Raw genomic sequence first — 25,793 nt, forward strand, 5'->3', positions numbered from 1 at the left:
CACATTGTGAGTAAAAAAAAACAGGGTTAAGATTGATGGTCAACTAATGTTGAGGCAGAATGCATAAAAAAGCCAAGAGTATATAATGATCTAATCATTTCTAGTATTCTGGGTGCTGAGAACAACTTGTTTTTGTATTGAGTAATCTCCTTAACCAGTGCTGAACCAGTAGGCTGTGCTAGGTGGAAACGTTGAATACATATGAATTTGGATCAGAAGTTATTCAGTACAATTTATATACCCATAATAATTGTTTGCTTATGTTTGACCAGTTGATTTTTGTCATCTCTTGCATCTGAAATGAACATCACATTTTGATATTATTTCTAAGTTTTTTTGTCTAGGTGCTTTAATAGTTTTCTTATTTCTTTAACATTTTGAAGGAATTTGAAATAATATTTAACTAATTTTATTGTCTAGAACAAAGCATTTTCTGTATCGACTCCTCTTACTGGCCGTCATTACATTAAGGAGAGCAACTTGTGTGCCACTCCTATTACCACAGCAATGTATGGTGTCAGTCGTCTACATACCATGTTAGCAGGAGTGAGGTATTCGCCCAGTGAAAAGCTATTGCAAATATTCAGGTAGGCCTGTACTGCTTGTAATGTGCAAATGTACTGAGTTAACAATTTTTTTTTTATTTGATGCTAGCCACAGAACCCATACCAGAGTCCTGTCTTTAAAACTATGTTAGTGACTGATATTCATCTGCAGTCTTGTAGAAATTGTTTATAGTCATTCTATAAGTGGTTGTTAAGGTCATATGTCAGATTTATTTGTTAGAAGTTAGCAGTACTGAATGTTTTTGCTTTCATCCAGCACCAATTCTTGCACCGTTAACACTTTTAATGTATTTGAAAGCCAGTAGTAGGATGTATGACCTAAGGTTACTGCTATTTTCAATAACATTACATTGCTGTCTGTTCTGCTGCTGCTTTGTGTCCATTAGAACACAGTACTTTTGGTTCTGCTGCTGCTGTCCTGTTGGTTCTGCTACTACTGTCCTGTTGGTTCTGCTACTACTACTGCTGGTGCTGCTGCTTCTGTCTTTGGTAGCATCACATGCTGCTGCTTCTACTGTCTTTGGTAGCATCACAGCACTGTTTCTTCTTTTGTTGCTGCAAACTGTTGTAGCATTACTAACCTGTCCCTTCTGTTGTTGCTTTCTGCTGTAGAATTACAATACTAATCGTTCTGCTGCTGTTGTTTTAGTATTACAGTACTGTCTGCTAGGTTGCTGCTTTAGCATTGCTGTACTGCCCTGTTGCTGCTGTCTAGCTTAGCAATGCTGTAGTATCTGTTCTGCTGCTGGCTGTTGTAGTATTACATTTCTGTTTTCTGTTCCTGCTGTCTACTGTAGTATTACAGTATTGTCTGTTCTGTTGCTGCTGTCTCTTGAATCGTGACAGTGTTGTCTGCTCTGCTGCTGGCTGTTGTAGTATTACATTTCTGTTTTCTGTTGTTGCTGTCTGCTGTAGTATTACATTATTTTCTGTTCTGTTGCTGCTGTCTCTTGAATGGTGACAGTGTTGTCTGCTCTGCTGCTGTGTCATAGTGCTACTGTGCTGTTTTCTGTTGTTGCTGTCTGTTGTAGCATTACAGAACTATATATTCTGTTGCTACTGGCTGTTGAAACATTACAGTATTTGTTCTATAGCTGCTATTCATTGTAGCATTACAGTATTGTCTTCTGTTTGTGCTGTCGTAACATTACAGTAGTGTCTGTTTTGTTTACACTGTGTGTTGTAACCTCACAGTACTGTTTGTTCTGCTAATGTCTTCAGCAGGATTACATTGCGGTCTCTTTTGTCTCAGTAAAATTGTAATGTTGTTAATGCCACAGCCTGTTTTGTATTTGATATTATCTGAATGCAGCCTTATGAGTGAGGCTGTATTGTGTTCTGTGCAGCTGGCATGATGTAGGGAGGTGAGCTCATGCTTAGAATAAGGTAAATTATTTCCTAGGGCAGACATAAAGTTATGCTGTATTTTAGGCTCTGTGATAGGCAGCTGTTGTCCTGTACTGACTTATTTAAGTGTTTTCTAAAACCGTATTATTTTTACACATAAAAATGTACGAAGTATGTTTAACAAACTGGATGTGTTGTGTGTATACTAACTTTGATTTACTCCTGCTTTCAGTGTAGTATTATTTTAAAGCTAGCCTTTCTGCCCATTCTGTGATACTTTCAATGAACATGTAATATATTTTTATCCCCGGGCTATAACAATTTAACTGGGGATTAGGCAGCACTAACAAACTAGAATTTTGCCCTACGGTGAGAACTGGGATGCCAGACATCCAGTGAGGCAGAAAGCTGGTGTGGATTTGAACCCTCTTTTGTTGAGGCTAAGCTGAGCATGTGTCAGAGCTGCTTATTTTTAATATGCTTTTATTTTGCCTCACGTGCTGATAATTAGCTGTGATGTTTTTGTGACTGCTATCGTAAGGGTCATTGCTCCAGCAGCTTAAGCTGTATGGCTGTATCCGCTGGACAGCTTCCAGAGCTTTCAGGGTACCTTCCATATGCCCAAAGCAAAAACTGAGCTGACTGAAAGTCAGGTTTGAGTGTCAAGTGCTTCAGAGCTTCTCTGCCAACAAAGAGAGCCCTCCTACAAGGGCTTTCACAGACTGATGGTCGGCTAATGCTGTTCTGTTGCTGAGCAGATAAGTTCCCTTCAGGAAAAAAAAACTTCCACTTTACATTTTTTTTTTTATATACAGAAAACATACTTGTGAATTTAAGCTAGGACAAAATGTTTTTAAGGATTGTCATGTGACTTGTATAAATGGGAGCATTACTTTTTAATTTTTTGTGAAAACATGTTAAAACTAATTTTAAACATCTTTTCTGTCATAAACATTGTGTTATTTTATTTTTAGGGGGCTAGGGTAGATGTTTAAAATGTTTTTTTTACTGTATTTTAATGGGAAAAAGTTACTTTTTTTACAACTTACTTGTTTCTGGCAATCTTCTCCAGGAATTAGGCCCTTTTTCAGCTTAACCATGGGACAGCTTAGCAGTTCTTCATTTTCTACTTTCTTCCAACCACAAAAAGGAAAATAAAAAGATATTTAGGCATCCTTTGCAACCACAGCAGACTGATAGTATGTCTCAGCCACCGGTGCGTGACTCTGCTTTGGGCAAGGCTGGTTCCTTGGGCTGCTCTTCTTTTTTCTTGACTCCCACTGGTGTAGCCACCATGGACCGGGGGTTAGACTTGTCCTTTGCAGTTACTGGAGGGAACTGTTTTCCTGGACTGTGTCCTAGACATCTCCATTCAAGGAGCTTTACTTCCACAAGAAAAAAAAAAAAGATCTGTATTTAGATCTATTCCTGAGGTTTTTTTTACACTCAGACTACCATTTCAGCAAGGGAATTCCTCAGGAATCTGGGTCTCATGGTATCTATGATGCTCATTTTACCTCTTGCAAGATTCCACATGAGAAAAAAATCAAATGGTACCTAAAATCTCTATGGTCCCAGCATCAACATCCACTGACATTTCAAATTCTAGTCTTAAGATTTGTGAAAGGGGGATTCTGTGGTGGAGACCCTGAGCTTCTCAGAATCCATGTTTCCCTTTCTCCCTTTTTGCTCCAGCACAGTCAGTCGCAACAGATTCCTCAGACTGTGCTTGGGGAACAGTGTCTATGAGGATAAAAGTGCAGAGTGTTTGGAGTAAAAAAGGTAGACCGAAACACATGCACATAAAAGAGATGTTAGCTCTTATAAATGCTCTCAATTTCTCAATCATGTGTGGTCTCCATGACCTCTTCAAATGTTTACAGACAATACCACAGTTATGTGGTACACACCAAATTTAGGGGTGCTAGAGCTTTCCCACTGTGCAGAGTAGACATATTAGCCTGAGGAGTAGCTTTTTAACACATTCTCATTGTACAAGCAATGTTACACAACATCAGAGCAAAACTGAGTGGCAGACAAGCTGAGCAGGACCAGGACAAACCCTCACAAATGGAAACTGAATCAGTGAGCTTTCAAGAATTGATCCAGCTGTGGGGAACACCTCAGATAGATCAATTTGCCTGTAATCACAACAATCCGTTTCCAAATTTTGTTCCAGGACTCCATGCAAGAAGGCCTGGAAAACAGATGCCTTTTGTTTTCCTTGAACAGGAATGTTCATCATGCATTTTCTACCCTTTCCACCAATGGCTAGGATCATTCTGAAGACTCCCCAAAGACAACTGTGCTGACTTCCTTCTGGCCCAGGCAACAGTGGCTCTCCCTTCTTTTATAAATTGCCGGAGCAAATTATCACAAGTTTCTTAACTGATTGGATTTACTCACAGAAGATCAGGGGTGTTTGATACATCCCAGCCCCAAACAACAACTGATTTGCCCGGATGATAACATTTGAATGGCTGTTGGGCACCTTTTTTCTGAGGAAGTGCAGCAGGTATTAATGGAGGTGAGAAAACCTGGTACTAGAAAATGATATATTAGCAAATGGAAAAAGGTTTGCTAGTTGGTGTCTAGAAAAGAACCAGCACCCAGTCAGAGCTAGTGTTTCTCTGGTGTTAAAGTATTTGTGTGAGCTACTGTCCTATGGCCTGTTTTCTCCTCAGTCAAGGTTCACTTGCTGTCCACTTCAGCATGTCTACTCATGGATTTCCCCCTCTTTTAGTGCAACCTCATAGGAAAATATTTTTGAAAGGAACGTTGCATAAGAAGCCTCATGGGAAACACGTGGCACCTCTTTGGGATCTGAATTTTGTGTTGGGAAAACTAACTCTTGTTCCTTTTGAACCAGTTCATCAGGTTGACTTGAGATTATTTATGTAGAAAGATGTACTTATTGCTGTGACGTCTGCAGGAAGAGTATTTGAGTTGCATGCTCTCATGGTGGTTCAACCTTATCTCATTTTCCACAAAGATACGGTTTCCTTGAGAACTAATCCTTCCTTTATGCTTAAAGTAGTATTTGAATTTACGTTAAGCCAAGCTATCCAACTCTGTCTTTTTTGCAGAACTTAAAAAATGAGGGAGAAAGGATGCACCATACCTTTGATGTCTGCAGACAACTCTGGCACTATCTTGACAAAACAAAATCTTTCAGAACTTTGGATCAGTTATTCTTTTCTTGTGAAGATGAGAAAAAAAAGACAGCCAGTGTCAAAACAGAATATTTAAGTGGTTGTTTCATGCTATAAGTTATAATCACCACAACAAACCATTTCCAGAGAGAGTCAAGGGTCACTCTAAAAGGGCCTCAGCATCATCTGTGGCTTTTTGTAAAGGGATGGATTTTATAAATATTCTAGAAGCAGCAAATTGGTCCTCTATGCATACCTTTACAAAGCACTACAGTCTAGATTCCTTCTCCAGGTCTTGGACAGGCTTTGGTAGGACCATTCTCCAGGGGCTACTGGACCCTCATCCTTCTTCCTCCCAGTCAGTTTAACCAATGGTAATCTACCCATAATAGCTAAGGCTACTGCAGCAGTGATCACATAATGAAAGTGGTACTGTTATATATGTAAGTTTACCGTAACAGTAGATGTTTGAATGATGACGGTTACAACAGCCATTCTCTCCATCCTCCCTCTCTTTTTGTTTATTTTTTTGCCAGGGTGAGAATCTGCAAGTTTTATTTTAAAATAAGAATTGACCTCTTTCAGGACTGTAGCCTCCCTCTTTCAGTTGGCATGAAAGTTCAGAAGAGCCTGGCTCACAAACCATTGTTTTTCTTTAGCTGTGCATACGCTGATAACAAGTTGGGCACATGGAAGGTACCCCAAAGCTTTGAAAGCTGGCCAGCTGTTATATCTTGTGCAGGATATAACCCATACAGTTAAGGCCACTGCAGTGGCGATCACTTAAACATCTACTGCTTTTGTAAGTTTATTTACAAACCTGTACTTTCTTGTGCCTTCCTTTAGCTTTACAAGTTTGCCATAAATGTTTCAGCCATATGTTGCATTCCTTTTTTTTCTCTGGCCACAAATGTTATGGCTTGACCTTTTTGAGACTGAGGCTACTACCTTGTTATAGCCCCTGTGGCAACCTCACTGCATCAGTGCCAAATTCTTCCTTACATAGCTTGTAGTTCTTTATTTTAATTTATATTTTCTGAGTTCTTTGATATTTGTGGTAAGTTTGTTACCTCTTCATTGACATTTTTATTGAACTACTAGTCTTTTGTTCCCATTTGATTTTTCAGTATCCACAGTATGCACCCTTACACAAACCAAATGCATGCCATGCCTTCCAAGTACCATTCATCTTGGCCAAAGTTGACTTTAGGTCTTTTATTCACTGTTCACATTCAGCTATTTTGTAGTGTATGCTGTCTGTCATTTCAGACCTTTTACTGTGGCATGAAGTTGTTCCCAAGGTGCTCTCTAAATTCTGCATGAACAGTTAGCCTCACAAATGCTGAGATATGTTCTCCCACTCCCATGCTCCATCTGGTCCCTTCCTGAGAAGCATCTTAGTGAGAACAGGTAGGCAATTTGCATCCTGAACATGCACAGGGTCATATGGATGATGGTCATAAATATTCTGAATAGTATTTTTTTGCCTTCATGTCCAAATGTATTGCTGTATTTTAGTCACATCCACCACTAGCCTTTACTTTTAACATTATTTCTGTTAGTGCCATTTTCAATATTTCTGAGAGCCCAGCAACTGTTTGCTCCTGTGGTCATATTTTCACTGTTGTACCTCTCAGTCATGTCTCTAATTACTTTATTAGTGAGTTCTCTACAACTGCACTGAGTAACTTCTGCAGTGTACCATGTTCGTTTATCTAGCAATTAATACATTTCTGACAGTCTCTTTGTATTCATAATGCTTTCAGCACTGAAAAGTATAAACCAGTTGCTGAGATGAGTGTACCAGGTGCCAAGTTCAACTTGAGATCAGTCCTCAGCACCTATCCTGTAGTAATCGGAGGACAGAGGTGCGTCAGCAGTGGACAATAGGTTAAGGCATGCTATATACTTCAGTCAAAACTCACAATTATTAACAATCTGTTTCAATATAAAAATGCATTTAGGGTCCTTTTTTCTGAACTACAAATAGTCTTATCTACTGATACATGTCCAAACTGAAGATACAGTTTAAGACCTTCATCTCCTCCTTGATAATGTTCCTTGAAACTGTGCAGACCTAGTTCACATAATGATGCTTCTTAAAGTCATTATTTAGAATGTTAATAGAATAATGTCCAGAGTTAGTGAATTCAAGTATCAGTGTTTAAACCACATTTCTTTGAAATGTTCCCTGTCCAGGCCTACTCCGCCATTTTTTAAAGGATGCCTTACTGAGAAACAAAGGTATTTCAACTGGAACTGCTTCTGTTTACCACACTTTACTTATTATTTTGTACATGAGAATTCTGAGCAGGAAATTCAAGTTGTGTAGCCTAGAAGAGCATACTCAACTAAGCAGGAGAGCTCCGTTGCCTCCTGAGATGATCATTTTATTTCAAATTCTGCAGTTGCACATTACATCCTAACCTTGCTGGGTTTCTATGATGTTGAAGTCTCAAGTCCTAAAGAAGAGATTTTTTTTTTAAAGTTATTAGATTTTAACTAAAAAATTGATCATAACAGAAATTGAATTTAGAAATTTGTGAGCATAGAAAAGAACAATATGAACAAGAACAAACAAGAACAACTACTTACAAGAGTGTCTACTAACAATGAAGATTCTCAAAAAATTCCTATACATTACAATTGATATGGGTTTAGCTTTTTTTGTTTATCAAGCAGTTCCTTGAAATTTGTCCACGTACTATAGAAGGAGGTGATTCTAGTAGCTCTTGATTTAATGGTGATAATTTCCAGATGACATACTTCATTTGCAATATTTGTGAATTCTTTGAAAGAGGGTGTAGCTTCATTCTTCAATTCTCAGTTATAACTTTCCTCTCAGTTGATAAAATGGACCATAAAAGAGGGTATTTCATTCTTGTAACACAAACAGGAGTAGGGGTATTAATGACTTGGATAAAATTAAATTGTCCCCAAATAAAGCCTGTAAAAAAGATTTATGTTATTCCAATAAGGTGCAAGTACAACACAATCGAAGAGCATGTGTTGTTGATCTACTTAAAGCTCCTGTTTTCATCTCTAGCAAGCTTTTTAAACATTAATTCAGTTTTACGAGGTGTGAAGAAAGATCTGTATGCAAGAATTTCCAAGTAAAAAGTTTCCATCTAAGAGAAGAAGTTGTCTGTTTGGAAGGTATTAAAATTGATTTTTTAACCTCTTCATCTGGAGGTCTGTTATTAATGTGAGTAAAATGATTCCAATAATTGTCTTTGGGACTTTTGTTTTTTTTCTCTCCATTCTATATAATTTGGATAAGAGACCCTCTCTCAGTGTGTTTTGTTATATTAATAGTATTAAAATTTCAGCTAATTTTGGGATAAGATCTTTTACCCTTGGTTGCATTAACTTAATTTTACCTACTACATATTGTCTGTAAGACTGTGCATCCAACCACATACCTTTGCTTAAATTGTATTTACTTTTGACATAATCAACAGAGTGCAGTTTTCATTATTCATAATTGAAATCGATATATCAGATTTTTTTAAATGTAATCGTGTCTAACTTTGAAGTGAAATTATTTTGAGTGTATACTTTAGGTAAAAGAAGAAAATCCATGATTTATATGTTAGAATTGTATAAATTAAGTTTCTAAAGGTATTTAATAAAGTAGAAATAAAATAAAAGTCAAGTTGTCTGGTGACTTCTTTCTGAAAAATAATCTTTTAGCAACTAATGTAAACTATTGTGTAGTATAAGATTATGATTAGAGTTTGTTATCTTTAAATTTTATGAAAAGGCATTCTGGAAACTCTACTTGCTGTGTAAATATTATTTATCCAAAGAGATATTATTTTAATAACTGATGATAAAGAATATCATTCTAGATCTGGTAGTCCAATCCATCCTGCTGTCCAGTCCCATGTTTGATGATTTAAGGCAATTCTTGGTTCGTTGGGGAACCAAAGAAATTTTAAATTTTAAAATTAATGTATTAAATTCTTTATTACTTGTTTTAGATGGAGGTAAAGATAATGATTGAATAGCATATAAGATTTTTTGATAAAGTAATCATTTTGATTATAGATAATCTTTCTTCTGTTATCTGTTATAACTATTCCTAAATAATTCAGATGTTCGTGTTTCACTGCTGCAGTCATCACATTTGGGTTATCCCTGCCAGGGTTGCCCTCGGCCGGCCCGATTACCAGAGGCTTAGTATTTCAGTTGCTGTCACTTCAGGATTGACGTCCGGTCTTCAGTAGTACAAAGTAAGGCAGCCGATGCCATTACATCCGTCTTTCTTGCTGCGGATCCCAAAGCAGAAGCAGATGTTCATCGTGTTTCACTGTTGCAGTCATCACTGTAGGGTTCTTCCTGCCGGCAGGCAGTCCTCAGTCGGCCAGAATTCCAAAGTCTGGGTCCGGCGTCGGCTGTTCAGTCATGCTTCCTGATGTCAGAGCGCTAGGAGTACAAAGCTGCCAGCCGACGCCATGTTCTCCAGTCTTTCTTGCCGTGCGGTGAAAGCAGTTCGCAAGTGCCGGTCGGCTGACTCCTGATATTTTTTCGTGCTTCAGTCCGAAGACTTGCTTCTTCTTCTCAAAGCTAAGTACCCCGTTGGGGAAACTTTTTTTCTTGCTCCAGTCCGATGTCAGAAAAAGCTAATAATTGCATTTCTTGTGGGAAGCAAATACTTCATAAGGATTTCCATTCTTACTGTATTCCTTGTTTAGGCCCTGACCACGATGTAGCTAGTTGTCGGTTTTGTGCTAGATTTAACCAACGTACGATTAAGCGAAGGTATGATTTTGCTTTTCACTACTTTGGTAGGCGATTTAATTATAAAATGCCGTCGGACACGCTTCCGACTACCGGAGTTCACAAACGACTCAAGGATAAGGACAGGTCTCCGAGGTCCAAATCAGACGACGTTTTACAAGCAGAGCCAACTACAGGTTCGGCTGTCGTCAGTGAGGCGCTTTCGCAGCCCCTGTCGTCGGTCATTTCAGAACTGATTGCCGAAACGGACTCCCACTTGGAGCCAACTAGGCCTTTGAGCACTCCAGCTGCAGGACCTTCGGACAATGCTCCCTCGGATGGGTCCGGAGCCGCTGTGCAGGTACCGGCTTCCGAGGGGGTTTTCAGGCGTACAAAGCTTCTGATAAAGGCAAAGCCAAAGACAAAGGCAAAGACTCCTTCTAAATCTAAGACACCAGCCCAGGCCGCTTCTGATCCGGGACCCAAATCTCAGAAACAGCTACTTAAAATGGCGGAGGACTTACTAACCATGAATAGGGGTTCACATCCCCCTCCAGACAAAAGGCCAAGGCAAGAATTGGATTATGAATCTTCTGATCAAGCATCTATTTCTTCAGTGTTTTCCTCTGAACAGGAATATACTTTCCCTCCTTATGAGGATTCTGATGCTGAGGAATCCATTCCATCAGCTTCTCCCCCTGAGAATTTTTCTTTTGCGGAAACTTTACATGACATGAGGGAACATTTTCACTGGGAAGGACAGGAGTACTCGGAATCTAAGAGAAGGCTTAGGGATTTCCTTCTTCTTCCCCAACATAGACCCCTGGCTATTCCTCCTATTTTGGATATTGTGGATGATGCCTTTTCTGAGGCTAATTTAACTCCTGACTCCTTTCCTCCAGCCCCTGCTAAGCCCGACAGATATTACAGGGTCCCTGACTCCCACCAGTTCCTTTACAAAAATCCTACCGCTGATCCAGAAACCATTTCTCAGGGTCGTAAGGGGGTTAAGGCCGCCTCTGCTAAAAACCCTATTCTGATAGATAAGGATTCCAGAGCTTTGGAGAGATGGAGCAAAAAAGTGTACACTTCTGCTACTTTATCTATTAGGGCTTTAAATTGTCAATTTCATATGCTAAAATATCAGCAGTTTGTACTGTCTGTTATGAAACAAAAGCTGGGTACCATTACTGCATGTGCAGATAATAAGGAATTACACGATTTGATGCATGCCACTGAACAAGTGGGTAAGCATGGTTTACACTGTGGTTTTGATGCCTTGGAGGCTTCTTGCAGGGTGGCTGCCTCTGGCACAGTCACTAAAAGGCATGCTTGGTTAAAGGAACAAAACTTACCTGATCAAGTGAAAGCAAAGTTACTGGATGCTCCTGTTCAGCATAATGTTTTGTTTGGGTCTAAAGCTGAAGAGGTGATAAAGAAAATGGAGGATAAGGCAAAATCCATGCAAACGGTTAAGGATTTCTTACAAGTTCAGCCCCCAAGATTTAGCAGAAATTGGCCAACTAAAAATTGGTCCTTTCCCAGCTCGGACAGGCCTCAGAGGGGTAGATATAGGCGCTCCAGAGGGAGGGCCCAAGCACAGACCTCTTACAGACCTAGACAGTGGAGTGCTTCCACCCCAGGGGTGGAGAGGACAGACCTCAATCTTATAGAAAACAGGCTCAATGACTCCCCCAGCATGGCTCCAGGAACTTCTCTCCTGGAAGCCCCTCTAGGAGGAAAACTCTCTCTTTTTCAACAAAATTGGACTTACGTAACCCAAGACAAGTGGATTCTGGATGTAGTTTCAAGAAGTTACAAATTCCACTTTCATACCTTGCCAAGACCAGACGGATGGCCAGACCTACCAAAACACCAATGGTCAGAGGCATTAAACCAGGTGGGATCCCTCATGGCTATGAGGGCCATAGAACTGGTTCCACAATCAGAGACGGGCCAAGGTTTTTACTCAAGACTCTTTCTAATTCCCAGAAAGCAAAATTCATGGAGACCCATCCTGGATCTGTCAGTCTTAAACACTTTCCTGGACATACCAAAGTTCAAGATGCTTACTCTGCAGCAGCTCCTGCCAAGGTTGAGCAAAAATGCATGGATGGTGACATTGGATTTAAAGGAGGCTTACCTACACATCCCAATCAGACAGGAGTGCAGAAAATACCTCAGGTTCAAGGCTGGATCGAAACATTACCAATTCTCTGCGCTGCCCTTTGGCTTGTCTACTGCCCCCAGGGTCTTCACCAAGTGCCTGGCACCAGTAGTAGCTTATTGCAAACTCAAGGGAATTCAAATTTACCCTTATCTGGACGACTGCCTTATCCAAGCAGACAGCAAGGATGTCTTACTCCAGCATCTGGAATTTGTTCAAAATCTTCTCAAGTACCTGGGATTCACTGTGAACATAAAAAAGTCAAATTTGACACCCACACAACAGATAACTTTTCTGGGTGCTCTTCTAAACACAACAACCCAGATGGCATTCCTGACATCCGAAAAACAACTGCAGCTGGCTTCAACTTTCAAAACCTTGGCGTCAATAACTCAGCTAACTGCAAGGAAATTCCTGCAGGCTTTGGGTTACATGGCCTCCTGCATCCTTCTCATTCCAAATGCAAGACTACATATGAGAAAAATACAATGGTACCTAAAAAGTGTATGGTCCCAGCATTGCCACAGTCTAGACACACAGATTGCTGTCTTGCCTTGTCTACAAAAGGAATTCCACTGGTGGACCATGGCATGTCTTCACAACAAAGGGAAAGCCTTCAGTCTGCCTCCAGCCAGCCCAGTGTTAACCACGGACGCCTGGGATTGTGCATGGGGAGCCCACTTGCAGGGAAAAGGTCTGCAAGGTTTTTGGACAGAGGATCAGAAGCACCTACATATCAATTTAAAAGAGATGTTAGCTGTACAGAATGCCCTCTTGGCTTTCAGGGATCTTCTACAACCAGGACAACTACTGATACGGACAGACAACACCACAGTTATGTGGTACATAAACAAGCAAGGGGGTTCACACTCCTACCCCCTTTGCAGACTAGCCATGACTCTTTGAAGCACAGCTCTAGCTTGCAAAGTGGATCTACAAGCTCAGTTTCTGCCGGGGAAACAAAATATTCTGGCAGACAGCCTGAGCAGGAACCTGTCAGACCCACACGAGTGGATGCTAGACACCCAAATATTCAAGATGATTACAGAAGCCTGTGGCTGCCTGGACATAGATCTATTTGCATCCCCCCTCAACCACCAGTTACAGATTTTTTGCACAAGGACATTTCACAAACTAGCATGGAAAGTGGATGCACTATCATTCAGTTGGAGAAACCTCTCGGGGTATGCCTTTCTGCCACTATCTCTTCTTCCACGGGTGTTATTAAAGATCAAGCAGGACAAGCCCAAGATGATGATTTTACTGGCCCCACATTGGCTTCGTCAGTTTTGGTACTCAACACTGATGAATCTATCCCAGGAGCCACCTTGGATTGTACCTCAGATTCCAAATCTTTTGTCCCAACACCAGGGCCAGGTTCTGCACTCTCATGTCAAAATTCTCAGCCTGGCAGCCTGGTGAATTCAGGGTCTATGATTAATCCTTTTCTTCCCAAACAGGTCATGGATGTCATCTTAGAAGCCAGACGGCCTAGCACTAGAAAATCTTATGCAGGTAAATGGAAGAGATTTTGCACCTGGATGCATGCTCAGGATTTGGATCCCCTCATTCCTAACATCCCACTGATTTTACTTTACCTGACAGACATGCTACATAAGGGTTTATCCTTCTCCTCCATAAAAATACATGCCTCAGCTATCTCTGCACATTACAATACAGATCCTCCGATCTTTTCCCATCCACTTCTGAAACAATATCTCAGAGGAGCAAAGAATTTAAGGCCCCCTAGGACACCACCCATACCTGCCTGGGACCACAACTATGTTCTGGAAAAATTCACTCTGCCTCCTTTTGAGCCTGCTGCCACACCTGATCTTAAGTATTTATCATGGAAGACAGCTATCCTGCTGGCTTTGACTTCAGCCAGGATAGTCTCAGAGTTACAAGCACTCATGGCTGTAGAACCTTATATTATTTTTCACCAAGATAGGGTGTCTTTAAGGACTAATCGTACTTTCATGCCTAAAGTGGTTTTCAAAGTGGCTTTAAATCAAACTATTCACCTGCCAACTTTTTTCACTAATCCACAAAATAAGGGGGAAAGGATCTTGCATTCCTTGGATGTACACAGACAACTTCGTTTTTACCTGGACAGATCCAAGGATATCAGGAAAACAGAGCAACTGTTTGTTTCTTATGCAACAAATTCCCAAGGCAAAGCTATTTCAAAACAGACCATTTCTAAATGGATTGCTCATGGAATCAGATTTTGGAAAACAAATCCCAGGAAAAATTAGGACTCACTCTACCAGAGCTGCTGCTACCTCAGCTGCCTTTTTCAGGGGAGTACCTACCAAAGATATTTTGGAAGCTGCAACTTGGCGTTCAGTGCATACTTTCTCTAAGCACTACAGTCTCCCTCTTTACTCTAAGTCTAGGGCAGGCTTTGCTTCTGCAGTCTTGCAGGTCCTTCTAGCTGCCTCTTCTACTCTATAACCAGCACCCTTTATCTCAGCTTTGGGATTCAACCCTACAGTGGTGACTGCAACAGTGAAACATGATGAACATAGTACAGTTGTGTACACTTACCATAAATGTATATGTTCGAGTGTCTTCACTGTTGCAGTCTGGGTTACCCTCCCTCCTGACCCCTCTTATATTTTCATTAGTGTGGTTTCCTACTTCACCCTTCTTCTGAGGTGAATTTGCTACAGGGTATGGGGTTTGTTGTATGTTACTTTTTTGTTGTACTATTAGCCTTCATTTTTGGGCACCTGACATCTGGGGCAAGAAAAACTGGAGAACATGGCGTCGGCTGGCAGCTTTGTACTCCTAGCGCTCTGACGTCAGGGAGCATGACTGAACAGCCAACGCCGGACCCAGACTTTGGGATTCTGGCCGACCGAGGACTGCCTGCCAGCAGGAAGAACCCTACGGTGATGACTGCAACAGTGAAGACACTGGAACATCTACATTTATGGTAAGTGTACACAACTGTACTTTCACATGAGTGCCAGTCGGCCGCTACCTGAGTTTCATCTTCCGAATTGAAGCTGAAGTCTTCTAAAGCTAAGTACCCCATTGGGGATCCTTTTTTCTTGCACTAACCAATGTCAGAAAAAGTTAACAATTGTTTTGCCTGTGGAAAGCAAATACCACACCGAGACTTTCATTCTTACTGCAGCACTTGCTTAGGCCCAGACCACTACGTCCCCTGCTGTCACTTTTGTGCTTTGTTCAATGCCAGAACTATATGTCATGAGGGCCTTATTGTAGCTAGATATTTTCACTTACAGTTCTCGAATTCCGATATGGCTTCAGTAAGCTATCCGATAGCAGATCTTCCGAAAAAACGTAAGGATAAAGACAGAGGCAGACCGCACAGGTCCAAACCTACCGACAACGCTACTGATAAGCTAGTCATCAGTTTTCCGGTCCTTAGTGAGGCGCTTCCGCAGCCCCTGATGCCCGCTTCTGTGACATTGCAGGCCACTACCAAGACCCTTTCGGTATGACGCAAAACTCTTCTTCGACTAAGGATCCTGCGGTTGTCTCTCCCTTGGATGGGTCTGGAGCCACTGAGCAGGCACCGGCTTCTGAGGAAGTACTTCGCACTACCGATTCTCAACACAAACTGACGACTTTCGCGTCTACTGTTCTTTCGAAAAACCAAGTTAGTGAGGCCCAAGGTACGAACCACACCCAAGAAACCAACGACCCAATCTCGTGCACCTGCTTCCTTGCCTCAGTCTCAAATGCTTAAAATAAATGGTGGAAGACCTTATCATGCTAATCAGGGGAAGCCAAGCTACCCCTTCCAAAAGTTAAAGAGATCTGTCCTCAGTAGTTTTGTCTGAACAGGAGTCTGATGACTCTGATGCATCTGAATATGAAGACATGCAACCCCGCTCTGCTTATGAGGATTCTGATGCAGAGGACTTCATTCCTTCAGCCTGTCCCCCTGAGGACTTTTCCTTTGGGGAAACCCATCATACCTTAAGGGAGCATTTCCAATAGGAATGTCGGGACTACTCTCAGTCTAAAAAGAGGCTCGGGGAATTCTTAGATCTTCCACAGCACAGACCCCTGTCCATTCCGCCAGTCGTGGATGTTGTAGAAGATGTTTTCCTGGAATCCAGTTTGACTCCTGACACCCTACCTCCTGCACCCAGAAAACCTGACAGGTATTACAGAGTCCCTGACTCACACAAATTTCTTTTTAAAAATCCTACTGCTGACCCTGAGGTAATTTCTTAAGGGCCTAAAGGAATTAAAGCAACCTCTGCTAAGAATCCCACCCCCTCAGATAGGGATCCCCGAGCTCTAGACAGATGGGTTAAAAAGTATACACCTCTGCTACTTTTGCTATCAGAGCATTAAATTGCCAGTTCCATATGCTAAAATTCCAGCAACATACCATGGAACTCCTCAAACAAAAAGTGTCTTCCTTTCCTGCTTGTGCAGAATCTAGAGAGTTACAAGAGTTACTGCATTCTGCAAGTCAAGTAACTAAGCACACTAAGCACACCTTGCACTGTGGTTTTGATACCCTAGAAGCTTCTTGCAGGGCAGCAGTCATCAGCTCTGTCCTTAGAAGGCATGCATGGCTTAAGGAACAGCCCTTGCCAGATCATGTTAAATCTAAATAGTTGGATGCACCCTTGCACAAAGACTATTTATTTGGCACCAAGGCAGAGGAGGTCTTGAAGATGGAAGAAAAAGCTAAATCTATGCAGACAGATAAGGAATCTTACAGGTCCAGCCACCCAGGTTCAGCAGACATTGCCCCTCCAAGCACTGGTCCTTTCTTGCTCCCACCAGGTCAGTTCAGCCAGACCCCGTGGAAGCAGACCACCCAGACAGCAACCACAGGGAATGCAGAGATCAAAACAGTGGAATTCTTCCACTTCAAAAACAGGGAGTTCTAAGCCACCCCCTCATGGTAAGAACTCACAAGGACTCTCCTCCTCCACCCCCTCCCTCTGCCCACCTTCACTTACCCCTAGGAGGAAAACTCTCCTTTCACGCAAACACCAGGGCCACCATTGCCAACAACCACTGGGTCCTCAGCATAGTGTCCCAGGGATACAAATTTTCTTTCCACACCCTTCCAACTCCAAAAGGGTTCCCAGATCTACCGCCAAACCAGTGGGCAGAGGTGCAAAAACAAGTCCTTTCCCTGCTCTCTATGAGAGCAATAGAGCACATTCCTGCAGAACCGAAGGGCCAAGGTTTCTACTCCAGACTTCTTCTGGTACCCAGAAAAGAGGGCATCTGGCACCCCATACTCTATCTATCCATTCTAAACACCTTCCTGGTGATACCAAAATTCAAAATGCTCACCCTCCAGCAACTGCTACCCGTGCTGTCCAAGGATGCTTGGCTAGCCACCCTAGACCTAAAAGGGGCCTACCTCCACATTCCTATCGGGGAATTATGCAGGAAATATCTACGTTTCAGGGCAGGATCTCTGTACTTTTAGTTCTTTGCACTTCCCTTTGACTTATCTATTGCTCCCAGAGTTTTCACAAAATGTCTGGCTCCTTTTGCAGACAAGGGACTATCCAAATTTACCCATACTTAGACGACTGCCTAATTCAGGCAGACAGTCAGGAAAAGTTGCTCAAACACCTGGCCTTTGTAAAGTCCCTACTGACCTCCCTAGGGCACACTGTCAACGAAAAGAAATCCAAACAAGTACCCACCCAAAAGATTATATTCCTGGGAGCAAGCGTGGACACAGCATCCCAGATGGCATTCCTTATGCCAGAAAAGCAAAGTTACCTGACAGCCTATGTCTCTCAACATGCCACCAGACCCCAGTTATCCGCAAGGAAAATCCTGCAAGCTCTGGGGTTCATGGCATCTTGCATTTTACTCATTACATATGCCAGACTGCATATGAGGAAACTTCAATGGTTCCTAAAAAGTCTTTGGTGTCAACACTCTCAAGACCTGGAAACTCGTATACCCATGATACCTTGCCTCAGGAAAGATTTTATTTGGTGGGCAGCAGCATGCTTCCACAACAAGAGACTTCCTTTCTCACCACCCCCTGCCGCCCAGACCCTCACCACAGACTCATCAGACTATGCCTGGGGTGCACACCTGGATGGCATTTGCATACAGGGCCAATGGAGCCCACACTAAATCCATCTGTACATCAACCTTTAAAAGATGTTAGCTGTCCAGCACGCATTGACAGCTTTCAGGCACCTTCTCTCCCCAGGGGCTCTCCTGATCAAAACGGACAACACCACTGTGATATGGTATATCAACAAGCAGGGAGGGACTCACTTTTACCCTCTGTCCAGGCTGGCCATGACCTTTTGGCACACAGCCTCTGCTATGCAACTCCGCCTGTTAGCACAATTCTTCCAGGCTCTCTAAACTCCTTGGCAGACCACTTAAGCAGAAATCTCCTGGACCTACATGAGTGGCAGCTAGACAAGAACATTCACCCTAATAAAATGGGGCACCCCGAAGGTCGACCTCTTTGCCTCCCACACCAACCATCATCATAGGTTCATAGGTTGTTACTAGGCTGTCGGCCCTAGGGCCTATACAAGCCTAGCCATAACAATTCCCTGGCTATTTCTTCCCACAATATTTACTTTCCTAAACCCCTGTCTAGCAGGGCAACTGATGTGATCCCCGGGGTGAATTTCCTATCTCCCATCCAATCGTCAAGGCTCCTTTTGAAGACAGCCAAAGAGGCGCTCTGCTTGACATGTATGGGCAGTCTATTCCAGAGTCTGGGGAGTCTCTGGATCAGGAACCTATCCCTCCAGCATGTTTTGTTCATTGTGATGACAACGTTTAGATCCTTGGAGCTTGTGGCTTTGAGGTATTGGGATTTCTTTAAGTGTAGCATGTCCAACAGCTCTGGATTTGACATGGCCTTGTATGTTAAGCAGAGATTGCCTCTGAATAGACGATATGTAACAGAGTATAGCTGGAGTTTTTTTAGACGGCCAGCATAGGGCATCTGCTTTAGGCCTGTGATTCTTTTAGTGAGGTATTTCTGCAGCCTTTCCAGTTGTTGAAGATGACTTGAGAGGTACATACCAAATGGGGCGTTGTAGTCTATAATGGGTCTAATGAGGGATGGGTACCATCGGACAATGCCCTCATTTTTTCTGGATGAAAAGCCCTTCGTGATGAGGTGTGCCACATAGAAGGATTTCCTGACTGTTGTGGTGATGTGGTTATCGAAGGTGAGACCACTGTCCACCTGTGTCCCTAAGTCACTTATCACACTTTTTTGTTTAGTGTACTGCCACCTATGTGGTTATTCATGGGTACATGTTTTTTTCCCAAAGGGGATAACTATACATTTTTTGGCATTGAGCTTGAGCCCATGGCTCTGTCACCAAGCATTTGTTTCTGTAAGGCCCTGTGGCTGAGGAATACCCATAAAATGGGTAAAAAGGATTCCAGACCACGAAATACCCCTAATGGACAATGGACATAACCCAGGAATTCTGGGCAATCTATAGCCAAGCAGGAATAGAGAGGAAGAAAAAGAAGAAAATGCCTGGGAAGTCAGACAGCACCTGGTTTATAAGGAAAAGGAGACTTATGAGGCACAGAAGTTTGACTAGCTTTTGCAAGAGGAGCCTGCTTGTCACCCTTTTTAGCCTTAGGAGGACAGCAAGATTGCCTACGAACAAAAACTGACTTACTGAGGTAATTTCTTTGAAATTTAAGCGCAGGAGAAACAAACACATTTAAGTTCCTGTAAAGCCTTGCCCTTGTCCTGCAAGTTCTGCACCAGGGAGCATCACTGCATGGCTTGGAAAGTGGATGCTCTGTCCTTCCCCTGGGTCAATCTATCGGTCTATGCCTTTCCTCCACTACATCTCATCCCCAGGGTACTGCTCAAAATAAGGGAGAAAAAAACAAGGACAATTCTTATTGCTCCAGACTGGCCTCTCCAGCACTGGTACCCACTGCTGCTCAGCCTGTCCCCACTGCCAGCATGGCATCTCACTCAGACCCCAACCCTCCTGACCAAGAGGGAAGTAGAATTCATGCATCCCAAATTGCAGACCCTCAATTTGGCAGCTTGGCTTATTACCTAACCATTGATCAATTTGCCAACCTCAGTAAACTGGTTCTAGATGTTATACACAAGGCCAGATGCCCTAGCACTAGAAAGTCTTGTGCTGACAAATGGAAAAGGTTCTGTACCTGGATTCAGGCTAAGGGAGCCGATACGGCACAGCCGTCCCTCCCTCTTATCCTGGATTACTTAGCTGAACTGCTACACAGTGGTCTCTCTTATTCCTCTATTAAAATGCATGCCTCGGCCATCTCTGCTCATTTCCCCACTGCGTAGCCCCTTTTTCTCACACCCTCTGATCAAACAATTCCTAAGAGGGGCTAGCAACTTGAGGCCACCCAGAAGAGCACCTTACCCCAGCTTGGGACCTTAACTTTGTGTTGGAAAAGCTCACCCTACCCCCCCCTTCAAACCAGCATCTTTCAGCAGAGTTAAAATTTCTCTCCTGGACGACAGCTTTTCTTCTACCCATCACTTCAGCCGAAGGGTCTCTGAGCTACAAGCACTCATGGCTGTGGAGCCCTTCATCATCTGCCATGCTGACAGGGTTTCCCTCAGGACTAACCCATCCTTCATGCCCAAAGTGGTGTCCAGTGTGGCTCTCAACCAATCCATTCATTTGCCCACCTTTTTCTCTAACCCACAGAACAAGGGGGAAATGATCCTGCACTCTCTAGATGTGCACAGGCAGCTCAGATTCTACCTAGACAGGACTAAATCATTCAGAAAGTCTGATCAATTGCTGGTTAGCTTTGCAGCAGGGGCAGAGGGCAAAGCCATCTCCAAACAGTTTCCAAATGGATAGCACACTGCATCCATTTCTGTTACCAGCAACACGGAAAGCCTCCCCCTAAGGGGGTCAGGACTCACTCCACCAGAGCAGCCTCCACCTCTGCAGCTTTCCTCAGAGGAGTCCCCACCAGGGACATCCTGGAGGCTGCAACCTGGACATCAGGAGGCTGCAACCTGGACATCTGTTCACACTTTTACCAAACACTACCACCTGCCTATCTTCTCCAATTCCAGGACAGGCTTTGCCACTGCAGTCTTGCAGGGCATCCTAGCCAGCCCCCTAGTCTCCTTGACTGCCTCCACCCTTTTCCTCAGCTTTGGGAATCAACCCAAATGTGATGACTGCAACAGTGAAACATGAAGAACATATTACAGTTGTGTACACTTACCATAAATGTAGATGTTCAAGTGTATTTACTGTTGCAGTCCTGGTTTCCCTCCCTCTATCCCCCTCTTCTTTCTTCTGTCTCTCCTTACAAGGGACATTTTGGTATTTACTTTCTACTGGTGGGGTTCTTCCACCAGAACCTGGCTCCCACTTGGGGGCTCCTGACAGTTAGGGCAAGAAAAACTGATGTAATGGCATCAGCTGCCTTACTTTACACTACTGACGACCTGACGTCAGTCCTCAAGTAACCGCAACAGACGCAGAAATACTAAGCCTCTGGTATTTGGGCCGGCCGAGGACTACCCTGGCAGGGATAACCCAAATGTGTGATGACTGCAACAGTGAATACACTCGAACATCTACATTTATGGTAAGCATACACAACTTCCCTTTTTCTATCTTTGACAATGTATTTAGTAAATCTGTCATTTATCCTATCAGTATTGGCATTTATGGGTAGTATTTTTGTTTTGTCATCATTAAAGGAGAGACCAGATGTTTTGGAACTCATCCATTGCCTTAAAAAACGTAAAAAAGGAACTATCACTGTCACTCAGTGTCAGAAGAACATCATCAGCAAATAACTGAATTTTAGAAACTAAATTTGCATTTATGCTAATGCCTTTGTCCAAATTTGACTTAATAAAATTAGCAAAAGATTCCATAATTAGAGTGAAAAGCAGGAATGAAAAAGGACATCCTTGTTTAGTTCCCTTCAAAATTTGTATTGAATCAGAAGTAAAAGTACTTATTTTATTGTATGCAAAACAATTGTTATAAAGAAGATTTATAAGATGTATAAAATTACCTGAAAATTTACATTCCTGTAAGACTGACAAAATATATTTTCAGTTCAGAACCAAAAGCACCATTAATGTCTAGATTCATTAATGTTAGATTCTCATGTTTTGTTAACATAGTCAGTTACTCTGATTTTTCTTCTGATGTTGTCATGAAGTATTTCTATTTAGAATAAAACCAGTTTGATCCTCATTAATCGTGGAAAGTAGAATACATTTTAATCTATTAGCATGAATTGTCATGAATAATTTATAATCTACATTTAAAAGTGAAATTGGTCTGTACGAATAACATTCAGTTGGATCTTTGTTAGTTTTTAAAATTGGGGAGATAGTATATTTCCAGGAGGGAGGAACTTTTGTTAAGTCTTTAACTATAGAAAAGACTTTGGAATAATATGTTTAAGGCTTCTTTAGGTAGTAACTTAGAGAGTTTTGGTATAATTCCATTATTATCTGGTCCCTTGTTAGGTTTCAGTTTCTTAAACCAAGTTTGAATTTCAGACATTGAGACGGGTTTTATCAATTAATTTCACTTGGTCATCAGATAATTTATTTTTTTATAAAAGTTTTGATCATCCCTTCTGAGTCTGTTATTACATTATATTGATTGATTTTATTTTAATAATTTCTAAATTCTTTTACAATATCTTCTATTTCTGTCACTTTTCTTTTTCTCTTATGTGACTAAATCTCCTTTATATTAGACTTACTAAGTAGTTTTGTTCTGTTATCTAACTTATGTGTAGAATTTAGGTTAATAGAGAAAGTAATGATCTTAAACTTTTCTAGATTAAACCTAGTTTTATGATTTAAAATGTCCAAATGCTTATGTAGATTATTAATCTCTTCTATGTTGTTATTGTTACATGCCTGATTTTCCAGTTTTAATTTGTCAAATTTTTCTTGTATCTTGTACAATTCTTTGTCCCATTGTTTTTTGTTTAATAGCCAGTTGGTGACTCTACCAAAAAGATATGCTTTTAGTGCATCCCATAGATAGATTTCTGAAATATCTCCTGTATTGTTCATTTCTGTAAAATAATTTCTTAAATTAAAAAAGTCCGTAAAATCCTTTAAGCAAGTTATATATGCTGGTATCCGTCTGATCTTAATGTTTATGTTAGATTTTAAAAATAGCTCAAAAGTGATTGCATTTGATCCAAAAGTGGGCAAGGTACCACTTTAACTTTGCCTAGTTTATCTATCAACTCATTGGAGATGTATACTATATCAGTTCTGGATTGTGCTCTAGCTCTGTGTGAGTAATGAGTAAAGAAAGTGATTCTGGATCTGAGAAATAATTTATGTCCCTAAGGTGAAATATTTCTGTGAACTTTAACAGTGCGTTTGGTGATGCCTGTATTTTCCATTTACCTGTTATATTAGTATTTTTTGGTGACAATATACAATTAAAATCTCCTGCTAGCATGATGCTGCCTTTTGAAATTTGAATTACTTGTTCTAAAAATTGTTCAACAGTTTTAATTTCTATTCCAGGAATCCAGTATAAGTTAATTAGGATTAATATTCTCTTATTATATTCTAGGGTAACAGAACAAAGCGTACCTTTATCATCCGTATACGTGTCAATGATTTTAGGGATAGGCAAAGACATTTTCTATAATGTAACAAGCCATCTATTTTATTAAATTGCAAACTAGATAATATAGAGTAATAGTTGTATGAAGTATGTCTTTATCTTGTGTCAGTATATTTCTTATAAAAAATAAATAAATAACTTTAGAGTTATGTAACTTCAAATATTTGTTTAGACTACCCCTCTTGCAACTGTTATTCAATCCATTAACATTTATGGAACTAAAGAAAAAAATCTTATTACCTGCTTTTACAGAGGACTAATAACACCTTGTTTTCTTCTTCTGACGTTTCTTCCTTTGTATAAATATTCCAGCTGCCCTTCCTGATGTTTACTTTACTTGCTATCCTTTAGATCATCAGTTATGCCTACCTCAATTCCTTTCCCCCTATCCCCAAATATGTGCTTCTTTCTTTGATTTCTCCTCTTGGGTGCATTTCTGCATTGGATTTAAGCTGCAGTGTTTTATATTATTCCTTGAATGTTGTCACCTTTTTCGTGCATGACAGAAACACATGTAGGTCATTTCTCACATGTTCTTATCTGTAGTATGTAGTTAAAGTTTCAGCACCACAGTGGGTCAGCAGTTAAGATCTCTGTGTCACAGGTCCAGAGTGTGGGGCTCAGTCCTGATCTCTGGTCACTGTCTGTGCCAGGTTTGCATGCTCTTCCTGTGTCTTCATGAATATGCTCTGGTTGTTTGGCTATGTTAAACTGTCCACTTAGACTGCATTTACCATTGTGCTTTGGGGTATGGGCATCGACAAAAAGGTCTGAGATAGACCAACTCACCTGCCTGATTAAGAAATAAATTGAAAAGGAATGTTTTAAGATTTAGTTAATACTTATGTTGTGTTAAAGTTATTTAAAATAGTTTTTACTTTTATATTCTCGCTGTTTCTGATTGACAGGTCTTGTTCCAAAGATCCGTCCAAATCCATTGTTAACAGGTTGAAGGAAATGTATGACACGTTCTGTGCGCATTTTACCGATGCAGAGACTGAATATAGCAGCTGTTCTAAAGGTTGGTGAATTAGAATCAGTTGATCACTGTTTAACATGAACAGTTCATTTTTCTAGATTTGTGATTTCCCATTTTAAAAGTTAAACTTGAATTATGTTTGATGTTAACAGAGTTTAAACTCTTCATTTTGCTTACGTTTGGTGGTAATGGAACTAAATGTTTCATTTGACTTGTCACAGCAGTGATGAGAGTGTGGGTTATGATGTTGCAGATCTGAATTTGAGAATCTGTTATATATGCTTAAGGGCTGGTAAGGGGAGGGTATTGCAGCCTCTGTGGCAGGAGGGATATTGCAACCCCTGTGGGTTACCGATTTTGGGGGTTAATGTAATATTGGACATCAGTTGCAATATACCCGTTTGTAGATTTTTTTTTATATTCGTTACTGTTGCATTACAAATCAGTACATATGGGAATTAGTCTCAGGGGATGGCCATCATTTGTTTGGATACTCAGAGCTCTTTTGGATGTCCTAGCATGAAATGGCGGCCCCAGTGCAGGGAGACATGCATGCATCCTGAATAAAAGGGGCAGTCAGGATGCGCCATCTTCATTTCATTTTTCCCGCAGGCTTATGCTACATCCATTCATCCACAACCCCTATTTCCCATTTCTGCACGGGGGGGGGGGCAGGGTGTCACTTCAACAGTGAAAATCATCTTGAGTAGTCAAGGTTCATATCACTGGGTGGCTAGCCCTGCCTTGGTACTTTTTCCACACCACACAATTGCACGTATACCTATGACCAATTTAGATTGTCCAATCCACCTACTGCATGTCTTTGGAATGTGAGAGGAAACGGGAGCACCCGGAGGAAATACCATACTATATCTCAGCATGAAATTCACGATCTGTTGGTCCAGTTGCTGTTTCAGACAAACTGTTTTTTTTTTTGTTTTGTTTTTTTCTTGTAGAACAGTCTTGTGTAAAATCTGTATGCCCTTCATATTGACCACTGTTGCAGTAGAATTCCTGACACACACACATGAATTCACAGGTGGATGTCTATCCAGCTTGGCTAACTTTCATATCTCTGGAGCTGTAGCAGTGTGGGCTGGTTTCTCCCTGCTTAAAGATACGTGCTTGTGTCCCATATAAGAGATCGATTGCACTTCTTCACTTTTTTTTTTTTTAATCGCACGCATTTGTGCATCACATTGAGAACATTTGCAGTTCTATCTTGAGAACTTTATAAAAAGATAAGTGCCT

At 41.3% G+C, this 25,793-nt stretch overlaps 1 protein-coding gene across 1 annotated transcript in view; it reads left to right on the plus strand.

The window, feature by feature from the left end:
• The window catches only part of RBL2 (RB transcriptional corepressor like 2), a 910,854-nt gene that overhangs the window by 382,905 nt on the left and 502,156 nt on the right, over positions 1–25,793 (plus strand). The window contains exons 11-12 of the mRNA XM_044082019.1: positions 421–587; positions 24,472–24,584. Of these exons, the coding sequence (XP_043937954.1) occupies positions 421–587; positions 24,472–24,584 (280 nt within the window). The remainder of the gene's footprint in view (positions 1–420; positions 588–24,471; positions 24,585–25,793) is intronic.

Source organism: Protopterus annectens, chromosome 8.part1 (assembly GCF_019279795.1).
Source record: "Protopterus annectens isolate FY-2018-M chromosome 8.part1, PAN1.0, whole genome shotgun sequence".
In the NCBI taxonomy this organism is placed as follows: Eukaryota; Metazoa; Chordata; order Ceratodontiformes; family Protopteridae; genus Protopterus; species Protopterus annectens.